Raw genomic sequence first — 24,955 nt, 5'->3', positions numbered from 1 at the left:
ATGGTCTGGGGGTGCTTGAAGAAGGAAGGCTATCACTCCATTTTGCAACGCCATGCCATACCCTGTGGACGGCGCTTGATTGGAGCCAATTTCCTCCTACAACAGGACAATGACCCAAAGCACAGCTCCAAACTATGCAAGAACTATTTAGGGAAGAAGCAGTCAGCTGGTATTCTGTCTATAATGTAGTGGCCAGCACAGTCACTGGATCTCAACCCTATTGAGCTGTTGTGGGAGAGCAGCTTGACCGTATGGTATGTAAGAAGTGCCCATCAAGCCAATCCAACTTGTGGGAGGTGCTTCAAGAAGCATGGGGTGAAATCTCTTCAGATTACCTCAACAAATTGACAACTAGAATGCCAAAGGTCTGCAAGGCTGTAATTGCTGCAAATTGAGGATTCTTTGATGAAAGCAAAGTTTGAAGGACACAATTATTATTTCAATTAAAAATCATTATTTCCAACCTTGTCAATGACTACATATCCTATGCATTTTGCTATATTTCCTATTCAAACTAATTTCATGTATGTTTTCATGGAAAACAAGGACATTTCTAAGTGACACCAAACTTTTGAATGGTAGTGTATATATTCTAAATCATCTTTGCCATAGGCGTAGAATAGTCACGATCAAATAATCTGAATATCTACGTATTTCAGGAGCACAGCTCCTGCTAGAGGCAATAAAGAACAATGCCGCAGCTGTAGAAATGTCATGATTTAATTCAACATAAAAGGCAGGGATGAGCACTGCATAGGTATTCATAATTTACAATTCACTTTCTTACAAAATGAATACTCAAAAACATTCAAAGATGTAGATACCACAAACGTACAACATACAAAAGGTGTCAATTCAAAGTCAAACTGCAGAGAATTCCCAAAACAAAACCAACCAGTACAAAAAGCCAGAACAGATTGATGGCTTATCATAAAGTCCCAGATTAATTTTATGATGGCCCCCTGCCTAATGGTTAATGTTATGATGGCCCCCTGCCTAATGGTTAATGTTATGATGGCCCCCTGCCTAATGGTTAATGTTATGATGGCCCCCTGCCTAATGGTTAATGTTATGATGGCCCCCTGCCTAATGGTTAATGTTATGATGGCCCCCTGCCTAATGGTTAATGTTATGATGGCCCCCTGCCTAATGGTTAATGTTAGGATGGCCCCCTGCCTAATGGTTAATGTTATGATGGCCCCCTGCCTAATGGTTAATGTTAGGATGGCCCCCTGCCTAATGGTTAATGTTATGATGGCCCCCTGCCTAATGGTTAATGTTAGGATGGCCCCCTGCCTAATGGTTAATGTTAGGATGGCCCCCTGCCTAATGGTTAATGTTAGGATGGCCCCCTGCCTAATGGTTAATGTTATGATGGCCCCCTGCCTAATGGTTAATGTTAGGATTTCAGCAGTGTGAGCTGATCTTAGATCTTTGTGTAAGGGCAACTTCATTCCAGAGTGATATGAGAAAGGCAACTAAAAAAAGAGGTAAACATATCTGAATATTTTAACTGAATGTGTCCCCCAATGGCATCATATTCCCTATATAGTGCACTACTTTTGACTAGAGCCAAATGTGCACTATATAGGGAATAGGGTGCCATTTGAGATGGAACCCAACTCTATGGTTCTCTGTTCATCCACTAAGAAAAGAGAAAACATCAAACAAATGTTCATCTTCAGACCCCAGTGTTTATGCTTATGAAAATAAATACACTTAAGCTGTGGAATGTTTCACTCAAGCTCAGGCAACATTAAAACAACCATTAACATGTTTAAAACAATTTAAAAAGGCAACAAGGAGCTCAATGTGAACGTGCAAGAATCCTCTGGTTTATAAATAAGAAGTCTGTTTGGTCCCATATTCATCCATTTGAACAGTTTGTCTTGTTGTGAGTTGCTATGGTCTACGAGGCAGTGAAATGCTTAGTTTCAGCTCGATCCAATTGATCTCAGTCAGTCTCGTTATGAAAGGCAGTGATTAAGCTCAGAGCTCAGTTTGGTGCTTAATCACCTGATAAAACTAATCGTGAAAAAGAAAAGTCTTACTGGAGTGTGCATTTCATTGTCATAATGGGCATAGATAGTTTGATAAAAACGAAAGACAAATAAATACCTATAGAAAAGTAAAACCCTTTTGAAAATAAATAGCCAAAGTGTTTGATGAACTCCTAAGAACTCCAGTTCCTTTAAAACTCATGTTGGAAAGTCAGACAGCATACAAAGTCCTTGAAAACAGTAGCAGACAAAACCAGAGATGGGAGTATTGGTGTGAGATGGTGTCCAGAGGAACAGATTGTCTCCACCCTCCATCATATCCTCTCACTAACCAAATCTCTCTATCATCTCTCCCTCTACTCTCCTTCAACATACCCAACCCTTCTCTACCTCCATCTCTCCCTTTCAGTCTCAATCTCCTCTATCCGTCTAATAGTTTCTTACTTCTCTCCCTCTATCCACCCCTCCTTATCTCAATATATCCTATCCCTCGCTCCCTCTCTCCTTCTCTCTGGTAGAACATATGGGCCACAGTGACACAGAAGATATAGTAACTGTAGAAGATAGATTTGTTTGCTAGAGCCCCAGGGCCTCCCAATCGCCCTTCTATCCCTCCATCTTTTCCTCCTCCCTCCACTCTCCTCCTCTCTCTGTGATAGGAAGTAGATAGATCCATTTGAGAGTCTCAGTCTTCTTTCCTCTTCTGTCCAGGGAGGCTGCAGGTCTGCTCCTCTATGTCGTAATGGTCCACACTGAACCCGTTGACCAGGGGGGCTGTGTGGGGGGTAGAGGGGGTTGTCCTGGAGGAGAGGAGGTACTCCTGAGCAAAGTCTGGGTGCTGCTCCACGAACCGACAGAAGTCATCTACAGACGGATATAGAGAGAGGGAAGGTCAAAGAGAGTAGTTACAGTGTAGTTACAGTGTTGGCTGTAATCCCGTTAGTTGGATTACATTATATTTTATTCATTTAGCAGACGCTCTTAACCAGAGTGATTTACAGTGCATTCAACTTAAAGTAGCTAGGTGAGACAACCACATATCACAATCATAGTAAGTAAAACTTTTTCCTCAATAAAGACAAGAAGCGAGTGTTAGCGCAAGAAAGGCAAGGGTATTGGTGTGTGATATCACCGTGTGTGATTTTCCCCGCGTCAAGTGTGTCGATTGCTGAGAACAACTCTGTGACATCGACCTCTGCTACTCCCAACGCCGTTCTCAAAATGGACGCCAGATCCTTTTCCACGATGGCCCCGTCCTCCTTCGCCTCGTACATCTGACCAGGGTCAGGACATAGGACAGTTATAACGCTTTATATAGCAGACATAGGTATTTTGTAGGTATTTCTATTATAATGCCTAATAAGAGCAGACATAGATGTTCTAATGCTTTATAGGAGCAGACATTGGGTTCTTATAGTGCTTCATAGGAACTGTTATGAAGCTTAATTGCCTGTCACTCACACCAAAGGCAAGCCTGAGGGTGTCCATGGCTTTAGAGGGTTGACACGCCACAGACAGGGCTATCACATACTCCCTGACGTCGATCTGGCCATCTCCATGCTTCAGAGAGGGAGTGAGAGAGTGAGGCGGAGAGAGCGAGCGAGCGAGAGAGAGAGAAAGAAAAGAACACTGATGGTTATTTATTTCTACAAATTTGATTGATTTATTTGATTGACTGAATCAAATCAGTGTGTGGTGTGTGTAGGACACTATGTGAGTTATGCGCTGTGTGTTAGATACCTACAGTGGGGAAAAAATGATTTAGTCAGCCACCAATTGTGCAAGTTCTCCCACTTAAAAAGATGAGAGAGGCCTGTAATTTTCATCATAGGTACACGTCAACTATGACAGACAAAATGAGAAAAAAAAATCCAGAAAATCACATTGTAGGATTTTTAATGAATTTATTTGCAAATTATGGTGGAAAATAAGTATTTGGTCACCTACAAACAAGCAAGATTTTTGGCTCTCACAGACCTGTAACTTCTTCTTTAAGAGGCTCCTCTGTCCTCCACTCGTTACCTGTATTAATGGCACCTGTTTGAACTTGTTATCAGTATAAAAGACACCTGTCCACAACCTCAAACAGTCACACTCCAAACTCCACTATGGCCAAGACCAAAGAGCTGTCAAAGGACACCAGAAACATTATTGTAGACCTGCACCAGGCTGGGAAGACTGAATCTGCAATAGGTAAGCAGCTTGGTTTGAAGAAATCAACTGTGGGAGCAATTATTAGGAAATGACAGACATACAAAACCACTGATAATCTCCCTCGATCTGGGGCTCCACGCAAGATCTCACCCCGTGGGGTCAAAATGATCATAAGAACGGTGAGCAAAAATCCAAGAACCACACGGGGGGACCTAGTGAATGACCTGCAGAGAGCTGGGACCAAAGTAACAAAGCCTACCAGTAACACACTACGCCGCCAGGGACTCAAATCCTGCAGTGCCAGACGTGTCCCCCTGCTTAAGCCAGTACATGTCCAGGCCCGTCTGAAGTTTGCTAGAGTGCATTTGGATGATCCAGAAGAGGATTGGGAGAATGTCATATGGTCAGATGAAACCAAAATAGAACTTTTTGGTAAAAACTCAACTCGTCGTGTTTGGAGGACAAAGAATGCTGAGTTGCATCCAAAGAACACCATACCTACTGTGAAGCATGGGGGTGGAAACATCATGCTTTGGGGCTGTTTTTCTGCAAAGGGACCAGGACGACTGATCCGTGTAAAGGAAAGAATGAATGGGGCCATGTATCGTGAGATTTTGAGTGAAAACCTCCTTCCATCAGCAAGGGCACTGAAGATTAAACGTGGCTGGGTCTTTCAGCATGACAATGAGCCCAAACACACCGCCCGGGCAACGAAGGAGTGGCTTTGTAAGAAGCATTTCAAGGTCCTGGAGTGGTCTAGCCAGTCTCCAGATCTCAACCCCATAGAAAATATTTGGAGGGAGTTGAAAGTCTGTGTTGCCCAGCGACAGCCCCAAAACATCACTGCTCTAGAGGAGATCTGCATGGAGGAATGGGCCAAAATACCAGCAACAGTGTGTGAAAACCTTGTGAAGACTTACAGAAAACGTTTGACCTGTGTCATTGCCAACAAAGGGTATATAACAAAGTATTGAGAAACTTTTGTTATTGACCAAATACTTATTTTCCACCATAATTTGCAAATAAATTCATTAAAAATCCTACAATGTGATTTTCTGGAAAATTTCCTCTAATTTTGTCTGTCATAGTTGACGTGTACCTATGATGAAAATTACAGGCCTCTCTCATCTTTTTAAGTGGGAGAACTTGCACAATTGGTGGCTGACTAAATACTTTTTTCCCCCACTGTACCTGGTTGAAGAGGCTGTGTAACTCTGTGAGCATGTCCGTCACAGGTAGGTTGAGGTACTGAGCAAAGTCCCCCAATCCCAGTCTGTATCCCCAAAGCTTCCTGGCTTTGCTAGCCTGCTGCTGTAACACTGTATCTGTTGTCCCAGCTCTCAGCCTACACATAGAAAATACATGGTTAAGAAATACATTTCCTACTGTCCAGTGTTGTGGCTACAAGCTTGGTTTTGTCCATTTAATGCAGTGGTATTCAAAGTCGGGGTCGCGAGAATTGCAGTTGGGTTAAATATATACATAAAAAAACTGGGAACCAAAATGTAAGAGTACAGATTATTTTATGGGACAATATACAAACGTTTTTGAGAAAGAATTTGAAAAATAAAACTTGATTGAGTAAATGTATGTATTGGTTCTCTTAATGTTGATAGGAGAGATGAGAATGTAATGAATTGAAGGTTATTTGTTGATATGAAAATAAAAATGTACTGATTTTAAGGTTGTGTCAATAGATTTGGGGTGGGGTCCCCACTGAAAAAGTTTGAAAACCACAGATTTAAATGGCAAAATTAAGTACATCTCAAATACTTTGAAATACTATACTTTCTAGTATCTGAATGTATTCGACATAAACCCACTAGTACTTCAGTAGTATTTCCCAGTATTATCAGTAAACCCAGTAGTATTTCAGTAGTATTACCCAGTATTATAACTAAACCCAGTAGTATTTCAGTAGTATTTCCCAGTATTATCAGTAAGCACAGTTGTATTTCCCAGTATTATCAGTAAGCCCAGTAGTATTTCCCAGTATTATCAGTAAGCCCAGTAGTATTTCCCAGTATTATCATTAAGCCCAGTAGTATTTCCCAGTTCGACCAGTAAACCCAGTAGTATTAGTTGTAGTATTTCCCAGTAAATCCAGTATTATTTTCCCAGTATGACCATCAGTCCCCAATATGACACCCTTAAATGTCACACAACGATGTACAGGACATCACTCATACCATACCTACCCATTCAGACAACTAAGATTTTAGAATAAACATTTATAGCATTTTGAAATGTTCTTATTTAATCAACATTAATGTTTTGTTACAACAGCAAAACAATTCCGTTTTTAAAAACTGTTAAGGACCTGTAATAATGCTGAACGACCAATAGTATAGTAAACTCACCCGAGCCTTCGCGCTAATCTATTGAACTGCAGTAGGCTGCTGTTGCTAGGGACACGCAGTGGGCCCTTTGCTAGGCTCAGCTGGCAGTCATCAAACGACAGGTCTGTAATGGGAAGCTCCAGGGCCCTATCAGAGCACAGAGAGAGCAGTCAGGACCCCTCCTGACATGTCAGATATACTGTATATGTGGCAGGCATTTAGAGAAGTTAAAGACACACAGATAGCCAGATGTAAACTCAATGTAAAAGCTTGATGTAACCTGGGAGGCCACACACACAGTACTAACTTGGCCATGATGCGTCTGACGTTGTTGGCGAACAGAGCAGGGTTGTTCTTCTCTTCCTCTGAAGGAGTGTAGAGAGGCAGGTACTGCATGGAAGAAAAAAATTTACATATCACCTGCCCATCTTCCATTTCTCAATTTCTTCACATTCTTCAAGAGAGATTGGATGTCTGTAAGCAGTAAGACACCCCACTATGTAACGATGGTATCATATTTGCTGAGTCCACCTTTAAAAAAAGAACACTTACCTCGATCTCTATGGGGTTATGAAACTGGCACAGTGTCAGCCACAGTATCTCAAACCTGAGTGGAAAGAAGAGAGAGTAATCAGTTGATTCAGAAATAAAAAAGTGTGTGTGTGGGGGGGTGAGAGAATAGAGAGAGAGGGAAGTTGTGCAGGGGGGGTATATTAGGCCTGTATTAACCACAGGCCTAAAAACACAATAACATCCCCTTCTAATCTAAAACATGTTGCCAGACCTCTCCACAAACAACAGCCAGGGGGCGATAGATAGAGCAGCAGGGAGTTTGAGCATATGCCTAAGGATGTTTTCACACTTGGTCCCTTTCAACCAATTTTTGTGAACTCAGTGCGGTTCGCTTAATTTTTTGTGCAGTGAACACTCCAAAGGAACTCAGACCCCTCAAAAGAGCCCCCGAAGCGAACCGAACTGAGACCATCTCGAGAGGTGGTCTGAGTTCGGTTTGCTTGAATTCCGTGGTCCGGTTCCCTTTTTTAGGACAATGTGAACGCAAAGCTCCCCAGGTTTGCTTGTCATTATTCCCGCACCACACACTAGACTATTGCAACACCGTTTCCCCTGTCATAAACCCTCACAGTGGTGCCACAAAAGAGAGAAGATGATGATGTGCAGGTTAGCAGAATCTTTTTTGCTGTTTTTGGATATTGATTAGCGATTGTCAAGGACGCACAGAAATTCCAAAATGTGTGGAGTTTTTGTTTGCAATATGTGATCTATAGGCTAGGAGAGCTTCATAAACTGTTAATTGATTGTGGGGTTCGAATAGTGTTAGAAGACAATATGTTTGGTGAGAATCACAACATAGGGTACAAAATCTATTCTAGCTCTTAAAAGGGGCAGTAGCCTACCTTGGATGTACAATTTCCAATTACAGCATTAAGTATTCTGCAGTTATTCTATTGCTATTTATTCTGTTACCAATCACATTGACATGTTAATAGTATCTTCTGATTAAAATTATTTTGTCTCATATTTTAACTAAATGCAATCTATTAGCTTCCAAAATGTAAGTAGGTATATCTAGCTGTCCGATAACGCATTCTGATTGAATGGCTAGTCCTGCACTTTGTAAAAACACAGAGTGCATGTTGGACAAAAATCTTGGTTCCTTTCTAAACATAGCAATGTGAATGCAAAGAAGACTTGGTCCACAAAATAGGTGAAGTGAACTGGCAAAATAGTTGAGTCCTCATTCAAAGGCAAGGGCAGTGTGAATACAAAGACATTTGAGTTCTTTTGCTATTTTTTGGTACCCCAGAGTTCACTTTAAAGAGGACTGAGATCGGTTATTTTAAAGGGGACTATATTTGAAAACACCCTAAGAGAGAGAAACAGCAATGGAAAGAGAAAGAGACTAGGTCAGACAGAGAGAGAGAGAGATAGAGAGAGAGAAGAGACCGAGAGAAAGAAAAGCCAGAGAGAGATGAAAAAAAATGAGGAAGAGATACTCACGCTCCAGGACCTTGCCATGTCCATGTGATCGTATCCTGTTGAAAGAGGAAGGGAGTTACACAGCAGGACTGGGGCCTACACAGAGGCTGCATCTCAATACTTTACACTGGCTTCCTCTCCTCCTCCGCGGGCCAGAGACACACTGAGACACATGAATAGGGATCAAATCGTATATGACGTACATCATTGTCCGTTTTTGTCCGTCAAAAGTACAACACAAGTAAACTATTTGTATCTGTCAAAAGACGGACCATTTGTGCATTTTCTGTCAGACAATCTACGCTGTCATTCATCCGACAACAGATAACTCCCATTGAAAAAGCATTGGCTCCATCTAAAATACTCGAACACAAAATCCCAGCGTGTTCATGGCATAAATGAGTTACACACAGCAGGACTGATGCCTACACAGAGGCTACATCTCAATACTCTACAGTGGCTTCCTCTCCCCCTCCTTCGTCTGCACTGGTCTGAAAACACTGTACAAGTGAAAGCAACTAGGCGGATCGTCTATTTGAGACTTGCTTTTACTTTTTCAGTTATTTTGTGCTATTAAAGGAAAAGAGTAGAGGACGACAATGTAGAGATGAAATACCACTCAGCATGGACACAGACGGACTCACGCCGTGAGAAGAGAGAAACTGTCAACGGAGGGAGGGAGAGAGAGTGGGAGAAGAAGGGAAGGAAGGATAGGTATGTAAAGGAAGGGAAGGATAGTAGGAATGAAGAGAGGGTGGTTTGGAGGAGAGGAGGGAGGGAAGGAGGGAGAGTTTAGTTGTATGCTTACCAGTTTGTTGGGGTAACGTAGGACTACTGGTTGGACTGGGACTGCTGGGATGAAGGCCCCTGAGGAGAGAGAGAAGGGTTACTGAGTGAGTGTGAGTGTGTGTCTGTGCGTATTTGTGTGTGTGCGCGTCTGTGTGAGCATATTCATACTCTACCGTGTATACCGTATACCGGGGTATTTGGAAATAGCCACGGGATGGTTTTTCAATACCGTCAATACTGTTAAACCATTTCTTTGAAGTTTTTTAATAAATGTGAATATTTATAGGTACTTTTTAAGTATACTGACCAAAATAATAAACGCAACATGTAAAGTGTTGGTCCCATGTTTCATGAGCTGAAAAACAAGATCCCAGAAATGTTCCATACGCATTAAAAGCTTTTTTGCACACATTTGTTTACATACCTGTTAGTGAACATTTCTCCTTTTCCAAGATAACCCATCTACCTGACAGGTGTAGCATATCAAGAAGCTGATTAAACAGCATGATCATTACACAGGTACACCTTGTACTGTGGACAATATAGGACTGACCCCATTTAGTCGACTGGTCGATTGTTTGGTCGATAGGCTGTTAGTCGGTCTGATTCACACCTGTCTCAGTAGACTAATCCATTGCGGAGGCTGCGGGGATGGCACACCTGTATCACCAGTAGTACGTTTCCCGTTAATTCCCATAATTTCTAATCTACAATGTTTGTTTGGTTATAGTAATTTCTGTTAATGCATTCAATATATTCTTATTACAGTCTTTTACCGTTCTCTTTGTTGAGGGGACACGCTGTTTGCGGACTGCACAACCTAGGCTACACTTGTGAGGAACAAGTTTTGGTTTATTTCATTCCATTTAGGAGTTGTCAATTTATTCATTGTCATTTGTTTGTAGCGCTCCTGTCAATGTTGAGTAAGGACCTGATTCCTGCATGCAAATGTAGGCCTATAAATGTGCCCATTTGGAGATCTGATAGTATTTCTGATTGTCTTAACTCACTTCTCAAAGTAATAATTTCTTCACCTCAAACAGCAAGTAAACGAAGTCTGTTTTTACATCCATTGAGAATGACAATAGTTCCTCAACTTAGCCTATTTGAAAAATCTTTCCAGCTCTCTTTCGATAACCACTCAGTGTGAAAAGGGGAAAAAAAATGTCACGCTCTGATCCGGTGGAAACGTCATAAAATAGGCCTACCTTATTATTTCTTATCCCTTGCGCAAATAGCCTACAGCTATGTCTGTCCGGAGCAGGAAACTGAGAGCCCAGAATATTTTATACATTTAAGTCATTTAGCAGACACTCTTATCCAGAGCGACTTACAGTTAGTGAGTGCATACATTATTTTATTTTATTTTTTCATACTGGCCCCCCGTGGGAATCGAACCCACAACCCTGGCGTTGCAAACGCCATGCTCTACCAACTGAGCTACATCCCTGCCGGCCATTCCCTCCCCTACCCTGGACGACGCTGGGCCAATTGTGCGCCGCCCCATGGGTCTCCCGGTCGCGGCCGGCTACGACAGAGCCTGGATTCAAACCAGGATCTCTAGTGGCACAGCTAGCACTGCGATGCAGTGCCTTAGACCACTGCGCCACTACAATGTTGCAAGTTTGCTAGTGCAAGCTTCAAGCTGGACCCAAGTTAATAGTTTACACAATGTTTCAAGTTCCTTGCAGACAGGCCATGCGTAGCCAATGTGATTTATAGGATATTTATTTTTATCAAGATATTTTCTACCTGCAGGCTGCAATGTTTTTATTTGTTGGATTTATGTAGGCTATTTTTACATAGTTGGCAATGGCAATAGAAGTTACTTTTAGAATTTTTATTAATCACATGATAATGATTTTGAGATACAAATACTTTATTATAAATTAAATGAAACTGTTCCACGAAAATGTGCACATAAAAATCATAACTGGCACACAGATCGGTAGAAATGGTAAGATAGATCGGCACTCCAAATGGTAGCCTGTTCGTAGTGTAAAAGCAGAAGCGTAACAGCAGAATCTGCGAAGGCCAGCAGCAGTAGGAGGAAGAGTGTCGAAAAAACAGACGACTAGGTCGACCAAGATTGAGACAGCCCTAGGACAATAAAAAGCCACTCTAAAATGTGCAGTTTTGTCACACAACACAATGCCACAGATGTCTACATTTTTTAGGGAGCGTGCAATTGGCATGCTGACTGCAGGAATGTCCACCAGAGCTGTTGGCAGAGAATTGAATGTTAATTTCTCTACCATAAGCTGCCTCCAATGTCATTTTAGAGAATTTGGCAGTACGTCCAACTGGCCTCACAACCGCAGACCACGTGTAACCACACCAGCCCAGGACCTCCACATCCGGCTTCTTCAATTGCGGGATCGTCTGAGACCAGCCACCCGGACAGCCGATGAAACTGAGGAGTACTTCTGTCTGTAATAAAGCCCTTATGTGGGGGGAAAAACTCATTCTGATTGGCTAGACCTTGCTCCCCAGTGGGTTAGCCTGGCTCCCAAGTGGGTGGGCCTATGCCCTCCCAGGCCCACCCATGGCTGCGCCCCTACCCAGTCATGTGAAATCCAAATATTAGGGCCTAATATATTAATTTCAATTGACTGATTTCCTTATATGAACTGTAACTCAGTAAAATCATTGAAATTGTTACATGTTGAGTTTATATTTTTGTTCAGTATAAATACCTGCAGTCAACTTGTGTTAGGAGATAAGCAGATGGCGTTCTTCATTTCAAGAGCCTTGCTGTCTAATATTTGTTTTGTGTGTACAGCAAACTGAGTAGCATTTTTGAGTTACTTGTATAACGTTATGAGCTGGGATGTCTGCCTTGCAAATAGTTTGTCAGAGACTGTATAGAATGTTCGCAATGAGCTCGTTAGCATTTAACTAGCATTCACCATGGGATTTTACTTGTACTTGTTAGCATTGCTAACCTTCACATTACAGAGGCTCAGTGGGGTTTGAAAACAGTGCCCCTTGTGTTCAATGCCGCTATTACCGAATAACCTGAGATGGCACAAGGTTGGTATGAAGGTATGACAATCTGGACACCGCCCAAGCCTAATTCATACTCAGTGGATGACTGACATTCTGACAACCTTCTGAGTGTGTGTGCTCCCTTGTGTGTGTGTGTGTGTGTGTGTGTGTGTGTGTGTGTAAGATGACTGATGTTCTGACAACCTTCACCCTGGGGACACAAAACGTCAAAAGCCTGTGTTAATGGTTACAGTATTATTCAGTAGTACAGCCTGGTCATGACACTGCCGGAGACCACCCTGACCTCTCGGTGCAATGGGACCATTACCACTAGGATACTGTAGGAGTTATGACTGGATGATTATGTAGGAGTATGGAGAGAGAAAGGGATGAGGAGGAGAGAGGGGCGAGAGAAAGAAAGAGGGGATAGAGAAAGAGGGAGAGAGAGATGCATGTGAAGGTCTGTGTGAGAGCGACTTGTTGGAGAGCCATTTTAGTACAGCAGAGAGGAAGAGATGAGGGAATTCAGGAAAGAAAGAGAAGGGAAGCTGAAATATGATTGAGAGATACTGTATGACAGGGCTGTTTTGCAGAGAGCCAGTGAGAGGACTAAACAAGAGGAGACACATTGCACAGCTAAATCAAGACAAGACCGAGGTACTTATTGTTGGAGCCAAAGCACAGTGAGAGAATCTGGCCGCACATTTTAATTCACGGGCAATAAAGTTAAAACACCAGGTAAAAAACCTAGGTGTTATTCTATTGGTATTTAAATCAATCCACGATTGTGCATCCCAATACATGTCAGACCTGCTTTTAAAGTTATGTACCCAGTAGGTCCCTCAGGTCCTCTAGCACTGGCCTGGGACCAAGAGGCATGGAGAAGCAGCCTTTAGTTATTATGCCCCCAGCCTCTGGAATAGCCTGCCAGAGAACCTGAGGGAGGCCGAGGCTGTGGACATATTTAAAAGAGATCTTAAAACATACCTTTTTGGCTTTGCTTTTCCTTAGGTTGCTTTTTAGTCGTTCAGTTTTATTGTTATTCTTTTGTTTTTTTATCCTCTTATGTTGTGTAGTAAATATTTCATTATATTTTCATTGTTTTTATTTGTTTTTTCCTGTGAAGAACATTGTATTGCATGTCTGAAATGTGCTGTATAAATGAAGATGGATTTGGACAGACACACTAACACAACCCAGAGTTAAACTAACAGCGGGGTTTAAAGGGGCAATACTCCACAGACAGGAACAGGGTTAGATAAACAGGGATTTACAGCTCCAGTCTGACAGTTGGGAAAACTTTCAGTGGGCAATTCAACTCTTGATATTTAACTACAGTACCAGTCAAAAGTTTGGACACACCTACTCATTTCAGGGTTTTTCTTAATTTTTTACTATTTTCTACATTGTAGAATAATAGTGAAGACATCAAAACTATGAAGTAACCAAAAAGGTGTTATACAAATCAAAATATATTTTATATTTTAGATTCTTCAAAGTAGCCACCATTTGTCTTGATGACAGCTTTGCACACTCTTACATTTTAGTCATTTAGCAGACGCTCTTATCCAGAGTGACTTACAGTTAGTGAGTGCATACATTCTTCATACTCTTGGCATTCTCTCAACCAGCTTTATGAGGTAGTCACCTGGAATGCATTTCAATTAACAGGTGTGCCTTGTTAAAAGTTAATTTGTGGAATTTCTTTCCTTCTTAATGCGTTTGAGCCAATCAGTTGTGTTGTGATAAGGTGGGGGGGTATACAGAAGATAGCCCTATTTGGTAAAAGACCAAGTCCATATTATGGCAAGAACAGCTCAAATAAGCAAAGAGAAATGACAGTCCATCATTACTTTAAGACATGAAGGTCAGTCAATACGGAACATTTCAAGAACTTTGAACGTTTCTTCAAGTGCAGTCGCAAAAACCATCAAGCGCTATGATGAAACTGGCTCTCATGAGGACCGCCACAGGAAAGGAAGTCCCAGAGTTACCTCTGCTGCAGAGGATAAGTTCATTAGAGTTAACTGCACCTCAGATTGCAGCCCAAATAAAAAGTCACAGACACATCTCAACATCAACTGTTCAGATGAGACTGCGTGAATCAGGCCTTCATGGTCGAATTGCTGCAAAGAAACCACTACTAAAGGACACCAATAATGAGAAGAGACTTGCTTGGGCCAAGAAACACGAGCGATGGACATTAGACCGGTGGAAATCTGTCCTTTGGTCTGATGAGTCCAAATTTGAGATTTTTGGTTCCAACCGCCGTGTCTTTGTGAGACGCAGAGTAGGTGAAAGGATGATCTCTGCATGTGTGGGTCCCACCGTGAAGCATGGAGGAGGAGGTGTGATGGTGTGGGGGTGCTTTGCTGGTGACACTGTCTGTGATTTATTTAGAAGGCACACTTAACCAGCATGGCTACCACAGCATTCTGCAGCGATACGCCATCCTATCTGGTTTGCGCTTAGTGGGACTATCATTTGTTTTTCAACAGGACAATGACCCAACACACCTCCAGGCTGTGTAAGGGCTATTTGACCAAGGAGAGTGATGGAGTGCTGCATCAGATGACCTGGCCTCCACAATCTCCCGACCTCAACCCAATTGAGATGGTTCGGGATGAGTTGGACCGCAGAGTGAAGGAAAAGCAGCCAACAATTGCTCAGCATATGTGGGAACTCCTTCAAGACTATTGGAAATGCCTTCCTCATGAAGCTGGTTGAGAGAATATTAAAAGTGTGCAACGCTGTCATCAAGGCAAAGGGTGGCTACTTTGAAGAATCTAAAATCTAAATTATATTTTGATTTGTTTAACACTTTTTTGGTTACTACATGTTATTTAATAGTTTTGAACTCTTCACTATTATTCTACAATGTAGAAAATAGTAAAAATAAAGAGAAACCCTTGAATTAGTAGGTGTGTCCAAACCTTTGACTGGTACTGTATATCTAACTATTTACCTTTGTCATAACCCAAAAGATAAGAATTTGTTACTCCATTGTTTACAAACAACAATGTAAACAATGTATAGCTTCAAAATATATGTTGTCTTTCCTTGCATCTGGAGCACTGTCTATGAACTTGAGTGTGGTTACATTTCCCTAGCCCCATCCCTCAGCTGTATACCATAAGAAATGGCGAGGACACCATTTTGTTGTTTTTCGATTCCCAGAATGTAGCTTAACTGGACAGGGTGGGGACAGGGTTAGAAAAGCATGGCTTATGGGGACAGGACAGTGACATTGGGGTGGAACAGAAGGGATTACTCTGTGGGGACAGCCACAATGAAGAGGGGTCACTACAGTGGGAACACACACACAAAGCGACAACACGCACACACAGCCAACACGCACACACAGAACAGAGACACACACACACAGAACAGAGACACGCACACAGAACAGAGACACACACACAGAACAGAGACACGCACACAGAACAGAGACACACACACACACAGAACAGAGACACACACACACAGAACAGACACGCACACACAGAACAGACACGCACACACACAGAACAGACACGCACAGAACAGAGACACGCACACACAGACAGAAATACACACACATGGAAGTGCGCATTCAAAACACACACACACAGGCACACACAGGCACACACACACAGTGACAGGCACAAGGGGCGCTATTTTCAAACCCCACTGAGCCTCTGTAATGCAAACATTAGCAATGAGAGAGAGAAAGGACGAGAGAGAGAGAGAGAGAGAGAGTGAGAGACAGACAGTGAGACAGACAGACAGACAGCGAGACAGACAGACAGCGAGACAGACAGACAGAGGGTCTGGTCAGCATAAAGAAAAACACATACCAGGCTTGAATGTGATGAGGCAGGATCGGTTGGTACACGTCCCCTCTGGAAATATCATTATCTGTGAACACACACACGGAGGTATAGACATCGTTTAAGCTGTTTTTGCCATCACAGAGTTAGCATGGCAACAGCAGAAAACAAAACACATTGTTTATTAGATTTAGCTACATCCTGTCTTACCTAAACACACAGTACATTGAATTTGACTTACAAGATTGAGGAAGGTTGGTCTTTACGTTAACAACCCAACCAGGCAGTGTGTGTGTGTGTGTGTTACCTGAGGCCACTCCCCTCCAGCTTGGGCTCTGCGTTTGATCTCCTCGACCGTCTTCTTACGAGAATCCTGGTCCGACCGCGAAACGAACACTGGCCTTATGAACTTTATCAGAGCTAGTGGGGCAGGGGGAGGGAGAGACAGAAGGGGTAGGAGGGGGATGAGGGAAAGACAGTGGGGAGAGAGGGGGAGGTGGGGGGAAGGGGGGAGAGAGAAAGAGGGAGAGAGATGGAGATAAAGAGAGAGGGAGGGAAAGAGAGAGATTAGTGATTAGCACAGCATTATAACATTCAAACTATAATAATGTTATAATGAGAATATAACGAGAATATGCTCATCATTAACACCTGGTCTCACCACCTCTCCCCCTCATACTGTTCCTCCCTCCCTCTTCATGTCCACTCAAATACCCTCACTAACACACATCAGTCAGTATCTATCAGAAGACTATGGTTCTCACCGCCCCTGACGGAGACAGAGGGTGTTTCTCAATATACATACTACCGTACTCCACACTCTCCTGCTTCGAGTGCATTCTCCGACAACGTTCTCTTGAGTACAATCTTGTGAGGGCGAGAGTGTGGAGAATGCATAAAACATTACATTTGAGAAGCACTCCCCCTACTGTATTATCCCACGCTTCACCTCCCCATTCACTGAACCTTCTTCCAGCCAGGACAATGGCAACAATAGACGATACAAGATATACACAAAGTAACCGCTTTACTTCATAACTATCAGCTAGCTATATGTGAATCATAATAATGTAACTAACCAGATAGTTTAAGAGGCAAAAATGACCTAAAACTAATAATATGCAAGACAGATGTTAATTCTTCGTGGGTAGCTAGCTAACAATTATTTGTGGCTATCTGGCTAGCACAAGTAGTAGCTAGTCAGTTAGCCCTATTGACTTATTATGGGCTTGCGATCTACAGTACGTAGGCAGGTAAACATGCCAAAATTAACAGCATGTATTTATTTACGTATCAAGATAACATTTTGTAGTCAGGCAACATATGAGATGTGAATAGGCAACATTTCATTACCAAGTCGGAGTGCATTTTCTCTCGCTTCCGCTCAAATAATGGCCGCCATTGATTTCAACAAATTTTGCATCCTTTTTTAAGTGGTTGTGTCATATTTCTTTGCATACTTTCCGTTGAAGCTTGTGCATCGATGCATGCTTCAAAATATGTACAAACGGAGTACGCATCCGAGAAGTGCCCTCCATGCTCCGTTTCACATACTTTGATTTGGACTCATACTCCGACCCTCCCGTGCTCCAATTTGCGTGCTTGTAGCATGGTAGTATGCATTTTGAGACATACACAGAGAGAAATGAAGAAGACTATGGTACCAGAGAGAGAGAGACTGAATATGAAGAGTACACACTTCCCTGGACAGTGAGACAGACTGAAAAGGCCTGAAAATTTGGGAAGAGGCAGAGAGAAGGAGAGAAAGAGAGGTGAGGAAGACAATGGTATTTAATGAAGATGAGAGAGAGATGAAGATGAGGAAGACTACTCACTGCCCCAGACAGGGATGTTCTTGCTCTCGGTCTTCATGACGATAGAGGCCATGGTCATGGTGATTGGGATGGCGTCGAAGTAAGACGAGTGAGGGGCCAGGGTGAGGATGGGCGCCTGCGAGGGCGGGGCCGGTTCCCCTTTCACCGTCACCCAATGGAACCCTCCACAGAACCACATGGCACGCATGATCACCTTCAGGGCTATGTCACAGATTCTGTAGGAGAGAGACTGGTTGAGGGTGTGTGTGTTTATTTTCTATTTAACCTTTATTTATACAGGTAAGTAAATGAAGACTTGTTTGCAATTACGTCCTGTTGTGTGTGTGTGTGTGTGTTTGCCCTGACACAATGACAATCGTATCCAAACCTTCTACAAATATTCCACAAGTGGTTGTGATGTCATTATCAGGTGTGTCAGGTGTGTCACACTGAGTGTACAAAACATTAGAAACACCTTCCTAATACTGAGTTGCACCCCCTTTTGCCCTCAGAACAGCCTCAATTCGTCGGGGTATGAATACAAGGTGTCAAAGGCTTTCCACATGGATGCTGGCCCATGTTGACTCCAATGCTTGCCACAGTTCTGTCAAGTTGGCCGGATGTCCTTTGGGTGGTGGACCATTCTTGATATACACGGGAAACTGTTGAGCATGAAAATGCCAGCAGCATTGCAGTTCTTGACACACTCAAACTGGTGCGTCTGGCACCTACTACCCATACCCCGTTCAAAAGGCACTTAAATCTTTTGTCTAGCCCATTCACCCTCTGAATGGCATACATAAACAATCCATGTCTCAAGGCTCAACAATCCTTCTTTAACCTGTCTCCTCCCCTTCATCTACACTGATTGAAGTGGATTTAACAGGTGACATCAATAAGGGATCATAGCTTTCACCTGGATTCACCTGGTCAGTCTCATGGAAAGAGCAGGTGTTCCTAATGTTTTTCTGTCACTCGCTCACTCACATACTGACACGCGTACCTCCTCCACCAGGTCTCTGTCTCCACAGCCAGTTCAGATCGTCCCAGAGAGGCAGCGAAGGCAAAGGGCCAGGCCATCAGCATGAGGAGCACGGCAAAGAACAACCGCACTGGGAACACTGTCACCGTCATCACACCGATCTGAGAGAGGGGGGAAGAGAGAGAGGGGGGAGGAGAGAGAGAGAAACTAAAGCAAATGGTCAATATCAGAACGAGCAATGTCAGAGTCCGGAATATATATATATATATACATATAATGGTGTGTATAGATAGGCTGTGGAGACATTCGGAAAGTTTTCAGACCCCTTCACTTTTTCCAAATTTTGTTACATTACAGCCTTATTCTAAAATTGATTCAATTGTTGTTTTTTTCCCTCATCAATGTACACACAATACCCCATAATGACAAAGCAAAAACTGGTTTTTAGAAATGTTTACTAATATAAAAAAATGAAATATAACATTTACATAAGTATTGAGACCCTTTACTCAGTACTTTGTTGAAGCACCTTTGGCAGCGATTACAGACTTGATTCTTCTTGGGTATGACGCTACAAGCTTGGCACACCTGTATTTGGGGAGTTTCTCCCATTCTTCTCTGCAGATCCTCTCAAGTTCTGTCAGGTTGGATGGGGAGCGTTGCTGCACAGCTATTTTCAGGTCTTTCCAGAGATGTTTGATCGTGTTCAAGTCCGGGCTCTGGTTGGGCCACTCAAGGTCATTCAGAGACTTGTCCCGAAGCCACTCCTGCATTGTCTTGGCTGTGTGCGTAGGGTCGTTGTCATGCTGGAAGGTGAACCTTCCTTAGCGCTCTGGAGCAGGTTTTCATCAAGGATCTCTTTATACTTTGCTCCGTTCATCTTTCCCTCAATCCTGACTAGTCTCCCAGTCCTTGCTGCTGAAAAACATCCCCACAGCATGATGCTGCCACCACCATGCTTCACCGTAGGCCAGGTTTCCTCCAGATGTGACGCTTGGCATTCAGGCCAAAGAGTTCAATCTTGGTTTCATCAGACCAGAGAATCTTGTTTCTCATGGTCTGAGAGTCCTTTAGGTGGCTTTTTGCAAACTCCAAGCGGGCTGTCATGTGCCTTTTACTGAAGAGTGGCTTCCATCTGGCCACTCTACCATAATGGCCTGATTGGTGGAGTGCTGCAGAGATGGTTGCCCTTCTGGAAGGTTCTCCCATCTCCACAGAGGAACTCAGGAGCTCTGTCAGTGACCATCGGGTTCTTGGTCACCTCCCTGACCAAGGCCCTTCTCCCCCGATTGCTCACTTTGGCCAGGTAGCTAGCTCTAGGAAGAGTCTTAGTGGTTCCAAATTACCTCCATTTAAGAATGATGGAGGCCACTGTGTTCTTGGGGACCTTCAATCCTGCAGAATTGTTTTGCTACCCTTCCCCAGACCTGTGCCTCGACACAATCCTGTCTCGGAGCTCTATGGACAATTCCTTTGACCTCAAGGCTTGGTTTTTGCTCTGACATGCACTGTCAACTGTGGGACCTTATATAGACAGGTGTGTGCATTTCCAAATCATGTCCAATCAATTGAATTTACCACAGGTGGACTCCAATCAAGTTGTAGAAACATCTCAAGGATGATGGATGGAAACAGGATGCACCTAAGCTCAATTTCGAGTCTCATAGCAAAGGGTCTGAATACTTATGTAAAGAAACATTTCTAAACACCTGTTTTCGCTTTGTCATTATGGGGTATTGTGTGTAGATTGGTGAGGAAGAAAATAATTGAATCAATTTTAGAATAAGGCTGTAACATAACAAAATGTGGAAAAAGGGAAGGGGTCTGAATAATTTCCGAATGCACTGCATGAATAGGAAAGGTTATATAGGATAAGCCTTAACTAGAAAACAGTATATACACAGAAGTGGGTAAAACCGTATGTAAACATTATTAAAGTATGTTTTCTCCAGAGTGATCAGTGCTGGTCTACAGATGAGCAGTCTGAGGATGTAGAAGAGGGGAGAGAGCTAGTAAATTAGATTGACCCATCAGGAATGGCACTATTGAAGTAGAGACTCAGGCTTGCCTCTAACCATCAACCATCCAGCAATGACAGACATACAGCTAGTCATCCCTCCTAGCTTCTCCTTGTTTACTCTATACTCCTTACGTTAGCGCGATCACATGGTCGATGCATACATTAGCTCATACAGAACAAAAAAGTTAATTAAGGTCAAAGGTCGAAGCATCATCTGAGATCAAAGCTGATAACTATTGACCCGTCATGCCCTTTGCCCTTGCAGGGAATATGGTTATATTGTGTGTGTGTCAGGATCATGCCATCATTCCTAATAACTCCTAATAACAGGGTCACAATGTCACAGCCAACACTGTCATTTCAGATCCCATTCCCCATCCTCTATTCCTCTCCCTGGTGCTCTCTCCATCTCTAGAGACCTCTTAAATTGCCCTCTTATCTCTCTTCCCTCGCCTACTGTGTGTTACAGTAGTGTGTTGTTGTTCTCGATACTGTACATCTTTATCTCTCTATTGCTTTCTCTATAAATATATTTCCCTCTCTCTCTCCATCTCTGTCTCCCTTCATTACAATGATATGGTCTCCTTTCCTCTCCCAGGGGACTCGTATTCCTTCTCTTCTCCTTCCGCTCTCCGCTTTAATTTCTCCCTCCATCGATCTGTGTGAGCCCCAGGTGCAGACAGCATGTCCAGCTAAATAAATAAACACTAATAGGGTTGGTTTATGACACTCACCCCTCCCCAAATCACCTAATGGACCCATCCTGACCACCCACAACCACCACCACCCTCCTCTGTAATGGACTCATCCAAACAGCATACTAACACACACATCTAGCAGCCCTTCTACTGAGGTTACAATCCTGTTGCAACAGACTAAAATGTGTCCAGAATGATGACTCTCCGTCTCTCCTGTAGAGTCAGTGTTTCACCTATTTTCATTTAGCAGCGGCGCACCGTTCCCGCCATAAAAAACAACAACAACAAAAAAATCTGACAAGCTACTTTTAAGATCAGAGTGAGAAGTTACAACAAGGTACATATGTTCCTCAGATTCTCATCAGATTGTCAGAGAAACCTCCATGATAACCAGCTAGCTTGTAATTATGGAAGTGTAGCCAATCCTATTAATAGATGTATGTAATAATTGTTAGCTAACGTTACGCAGTTTTTGGGGGTTAATATAGAATTGGCTGGTGATGTCATTAAGATCAAGAGATAAAAATGTAACTGTCCTCGATTTTCAGATGAGTTTCAATAGGAAGAGAACATAATTTCAACTCAAACACCCTTAATTTCTGCTCATTTCAAAGGTTAGGGAAAGGAGCGAATGGTTGTGTTTTAAAACTGGCACTCTTGTGAGCTGGTCTCCATGTTTGTTGTGAGGGAGGATTCAGGGAGTTAAGAAGGAAAGCTTTGTGGTGTGAAATATTCAGGAGGAGACTCAGTGGTGTATATGTGAGAGAGGAGGCATGCAAGAGAGAGATGCACGCCTTTTGTTTCCCTAAATGCATGTCACACACACGAACATGCAGACACACACTTCCTCCCATCCTCCAGGGTTGGCAAGTGCCATTAGGGGCAGGATCTCCACCCTCTGTTAGCCGGTAACCGGCTTTTGGGCAATTTTTGTTGAAAAGCAGATAAATAAAATTGGCACCACCAATTGTCTGGGAGAAGAAAAGAGATCCTATTGCGAAATAATGCTTTTTAGCCTATTCATTTATGAAAATACCAGTTGATGCAAATACATTTGACCCCTCATGCTTATTGGTCTACGGGTTCATTTGCATAATTTTGTGGAATTAAATTGGGAGTGGTATATTTGTTATGCATCTTATTTATCACATGCACAGCATACCAATACAGAGCCATTTAGCAGAAAATCTGTCGGACAGCGCTTTTATAAGCCCAATCATTGCGCAACAATTCTAAATGCAATAATGTGTTGAGAACAGTTTTTTAGGCCATGATTAAAAATAGATAATATTTGTATTTCTCAACTGGTAATTGAATCGTGCTTCCCATTCCCCATTCAAATGCATAGGCAACAACAGAAGGCAGGCTACATCTGCGAGTCACACAACACTTTGCAATGAGCTTGAGGCAGTACGCATTTTGAAAACATATAGCTGCTTAATTGTTTAAAAGTAGCCTACGCAAAATCTGACCATATCCGCGGAGGCAATTATTTTACACAGACTTCCATATGCATTTGAAATCAGTAGCTTATTTCTCTCATGTTCTATTGGTTTTCAACTTTCTTTCATTGTCGGATAGCCAAATACACATTCGCGCGTAGCCTACTGCCTTGTGCGCTGATAATGTTAAGAAATAATAGTTTATCAACATTTTAAGGTAAACGTTCTGATCGGTTGCATCAGTGTTGTTTATGTAGCCTAGGCATACTGGTTGGATGAATTCGGGATCTATCGTTCCACAACTCATCCAGTTTAGATGGAAGTCATATTATATTTGTGTCGCCCCTTCTCGTAGGCCTATTATATGGAAAACATCGTTTTTATTTATCTGTTTGTCAGTGTCAGCAAAGTAGACTACCCTGTAATTTGTCGTATTAAAAAAAGATTCTGCTAATGTCTCCAGTCATATAAAGTGTAGCAGAATTGCATGAAATGTGTTTTTCCCAAGCAAAGAAAGAAGAAACGTATCTGATATAGCCTATAGGCCAGGCCTCTACACTAAGCCTATAGCCCAGGCCTTTACACTACACACGCTCAGCCATGCATTGAACGGTATGTTTTGCGAACAGTGATTGAGTTATATTATTAGCCTATATTATGACTATTCAATCTACTCATCACATACTGTAAGTCTGCAAACGCAATGATGTATGGCATGCTTTATTATAAAGGTGCATTTTTATGGTCAAAATGTGCTTCCTCAAACTTGAAACTCACGCTTCGCCTATGCATAGGCTAGTGATTTTGCTGTTCATTACTCATCTTGTTGGCTGAGGAAAAGTAAATGTGGACAGTTATTCTAACATCTTCAAAGTGCACGGTAAGGATAAACATCATTGCATCCTTGACTTGCATGTTCTCTTATGAATAATTACCATAATCTAAATATGATTTCTGACATTCTGAGCACCGTGGGTGGACGCCATAATCAGGTTACGCACCCAATGCATATTGGTCCGGTAACATTTCTCAAATGTCCGGTAAATTAAAATGCTGCCGGTCAAACGGAAACCCTGTCGCACACACACACACACACACTTACGGGGGTATCTCACCCCGCTACACACACGTAGGGGTCTACCCAGCAGGCAAGCATCTTCCTGCCCTCTAAAGGCGTCCTCATGCTTCTCTTCCGAAACAACATGCATATATTACGACAGAATTTTGTGACGTATTTGTTAGTTTTGGTCTTTTAAAGCTGAGCTGTTGGTGCACACAACACTTTTCTCGAGGAAAGCCGAAGTTCGGTAGTCGAAGTGTACGCCCCTTCGTCTGTGATTGGTCAACAGTAGCGATTCTGCAATGAAGTGTTTGTTTTCATGCAATTTTTTAAAACTTGCGAAATACTGCACCAAACATCTTAGTTAGATGTAAAACTGCGCGACTAAGATCTCCTTGGCAAAAACGTCAAAATGAATGACAGATTTCTTGCGTTACCTTACACTGAACAAAAATATAAATGCAACATGTAAAGTGTTGGTACCATGTTTCATGAGTTGAAATTAAAGATCCCAGAAATGTTCCATACACAAAAAAAACTTCGCTCTCTAATTTTGGGCACAAATTTGTTTACATCCCTGTTAGTGAGTATTTCTCCTTTGCCAAGAAAATCCATCCCATCCACCTGACAGGCGGGGTATACCAAGAAACTTGATCCTTACACAGCTGCACCTTGTGCTGGGGACAATAAAAGTTTTGTCACACAACACAATGCCACAGATGTCTCAAGTTTTGAGGGAGCCTGCAATTGGCATGCTGACTGCAGGAATGTCCACCAGAGCTGTTGGCAGAGAATTCAATGTTCATTTCTCTACCATAAGCCGCCTCCAACATCGTTTTAGATAATTTCACAGTACGTCCAA

The 24,955-nt window shown here is 42.6% G+C and overlaps 1 protein-coding gene across 2 annotated transcripts in view; it reads right to left on the bottom strand.

The window, feature by feature from the left end:
- Positions 1-702: 702 nt before the first annotated feature.
- Positions 703-24,955, bottom strand: part of LOC121571890 (lysophosphatidylcholine acyltransferase 1) — a 29,354-nt gene continuing 5,101 nt past the window's right edge. The window contains exons 2-14 of one of the 2 annotated variants that reach the window (XM_041883672.1): positions 18,895-19,080; positions 17,913-18,127; positions 16,385-16,497; positions 16,105-16,165; positions 9,300-9,358; positions 8,513-8,547; positions 7,046-7,100; positions 6,801-6,883; positions 6,515-6,640; positions 5,346-5,499; positions 3,462-3,560; positions 3,133-3,274; positions 703-2,864 (exon numbers count right to left, since the gene is read on the bottom strand). In XM_041883672.1, the coding sequence (XP_041739606.1) occupies positions 2,686-2,864; positions 3,133-3,274; positions 3,462-3,560; positions 5,346-5,499; positions 6,515-6,640; positions 6,801-6,883; positions 7,046-7,100; positions 8,513-8,547; positions 9,300-9,358; positions 16,105-16,165; positions 16,385-16,497; positions 17,913-18,127; positions 18,895-19,080 (1,507 nt within the window). In that variant the 3' untranslated portion in view covers positions 703-2,685. The remainder of the gene's footprint in view (positions 2,865-3,132; positions 3,275-3,461; positions 3,561-5,345; positions 5,500-6,514; positions 6,641-6,800; positions 6,884-7,045; positions 7,101-8,512; positions 8,548-9,299; positions 9,359-16,104; positions 16,166-16,384; positions 16,498-17,912; positions 18,128-18,894; positions 19,081-24,955) is intronic. The other variant, XM_041883673.1, reaches the window with a different exon arrangement.

This window comes from Coregonus clupeaformis, chromosome 8 (assembly GCF_020615455.1).
Source record: "Coregonus clupeaformis isolate EN_2021a chromosome 8, ASM2061545v1, whole genome shotgun sequence".
In the NCBI taxonomy this organism is placed as follows: Eukaryota; Metazoa; Chordata; class Actinopteri; order Salmoniformes; family Salmonidae; genus Coregonus; species Coregonus clupeaformis.
This window is presented reverse-complemented; position numbering and strand designations above follow the sequence as displayed.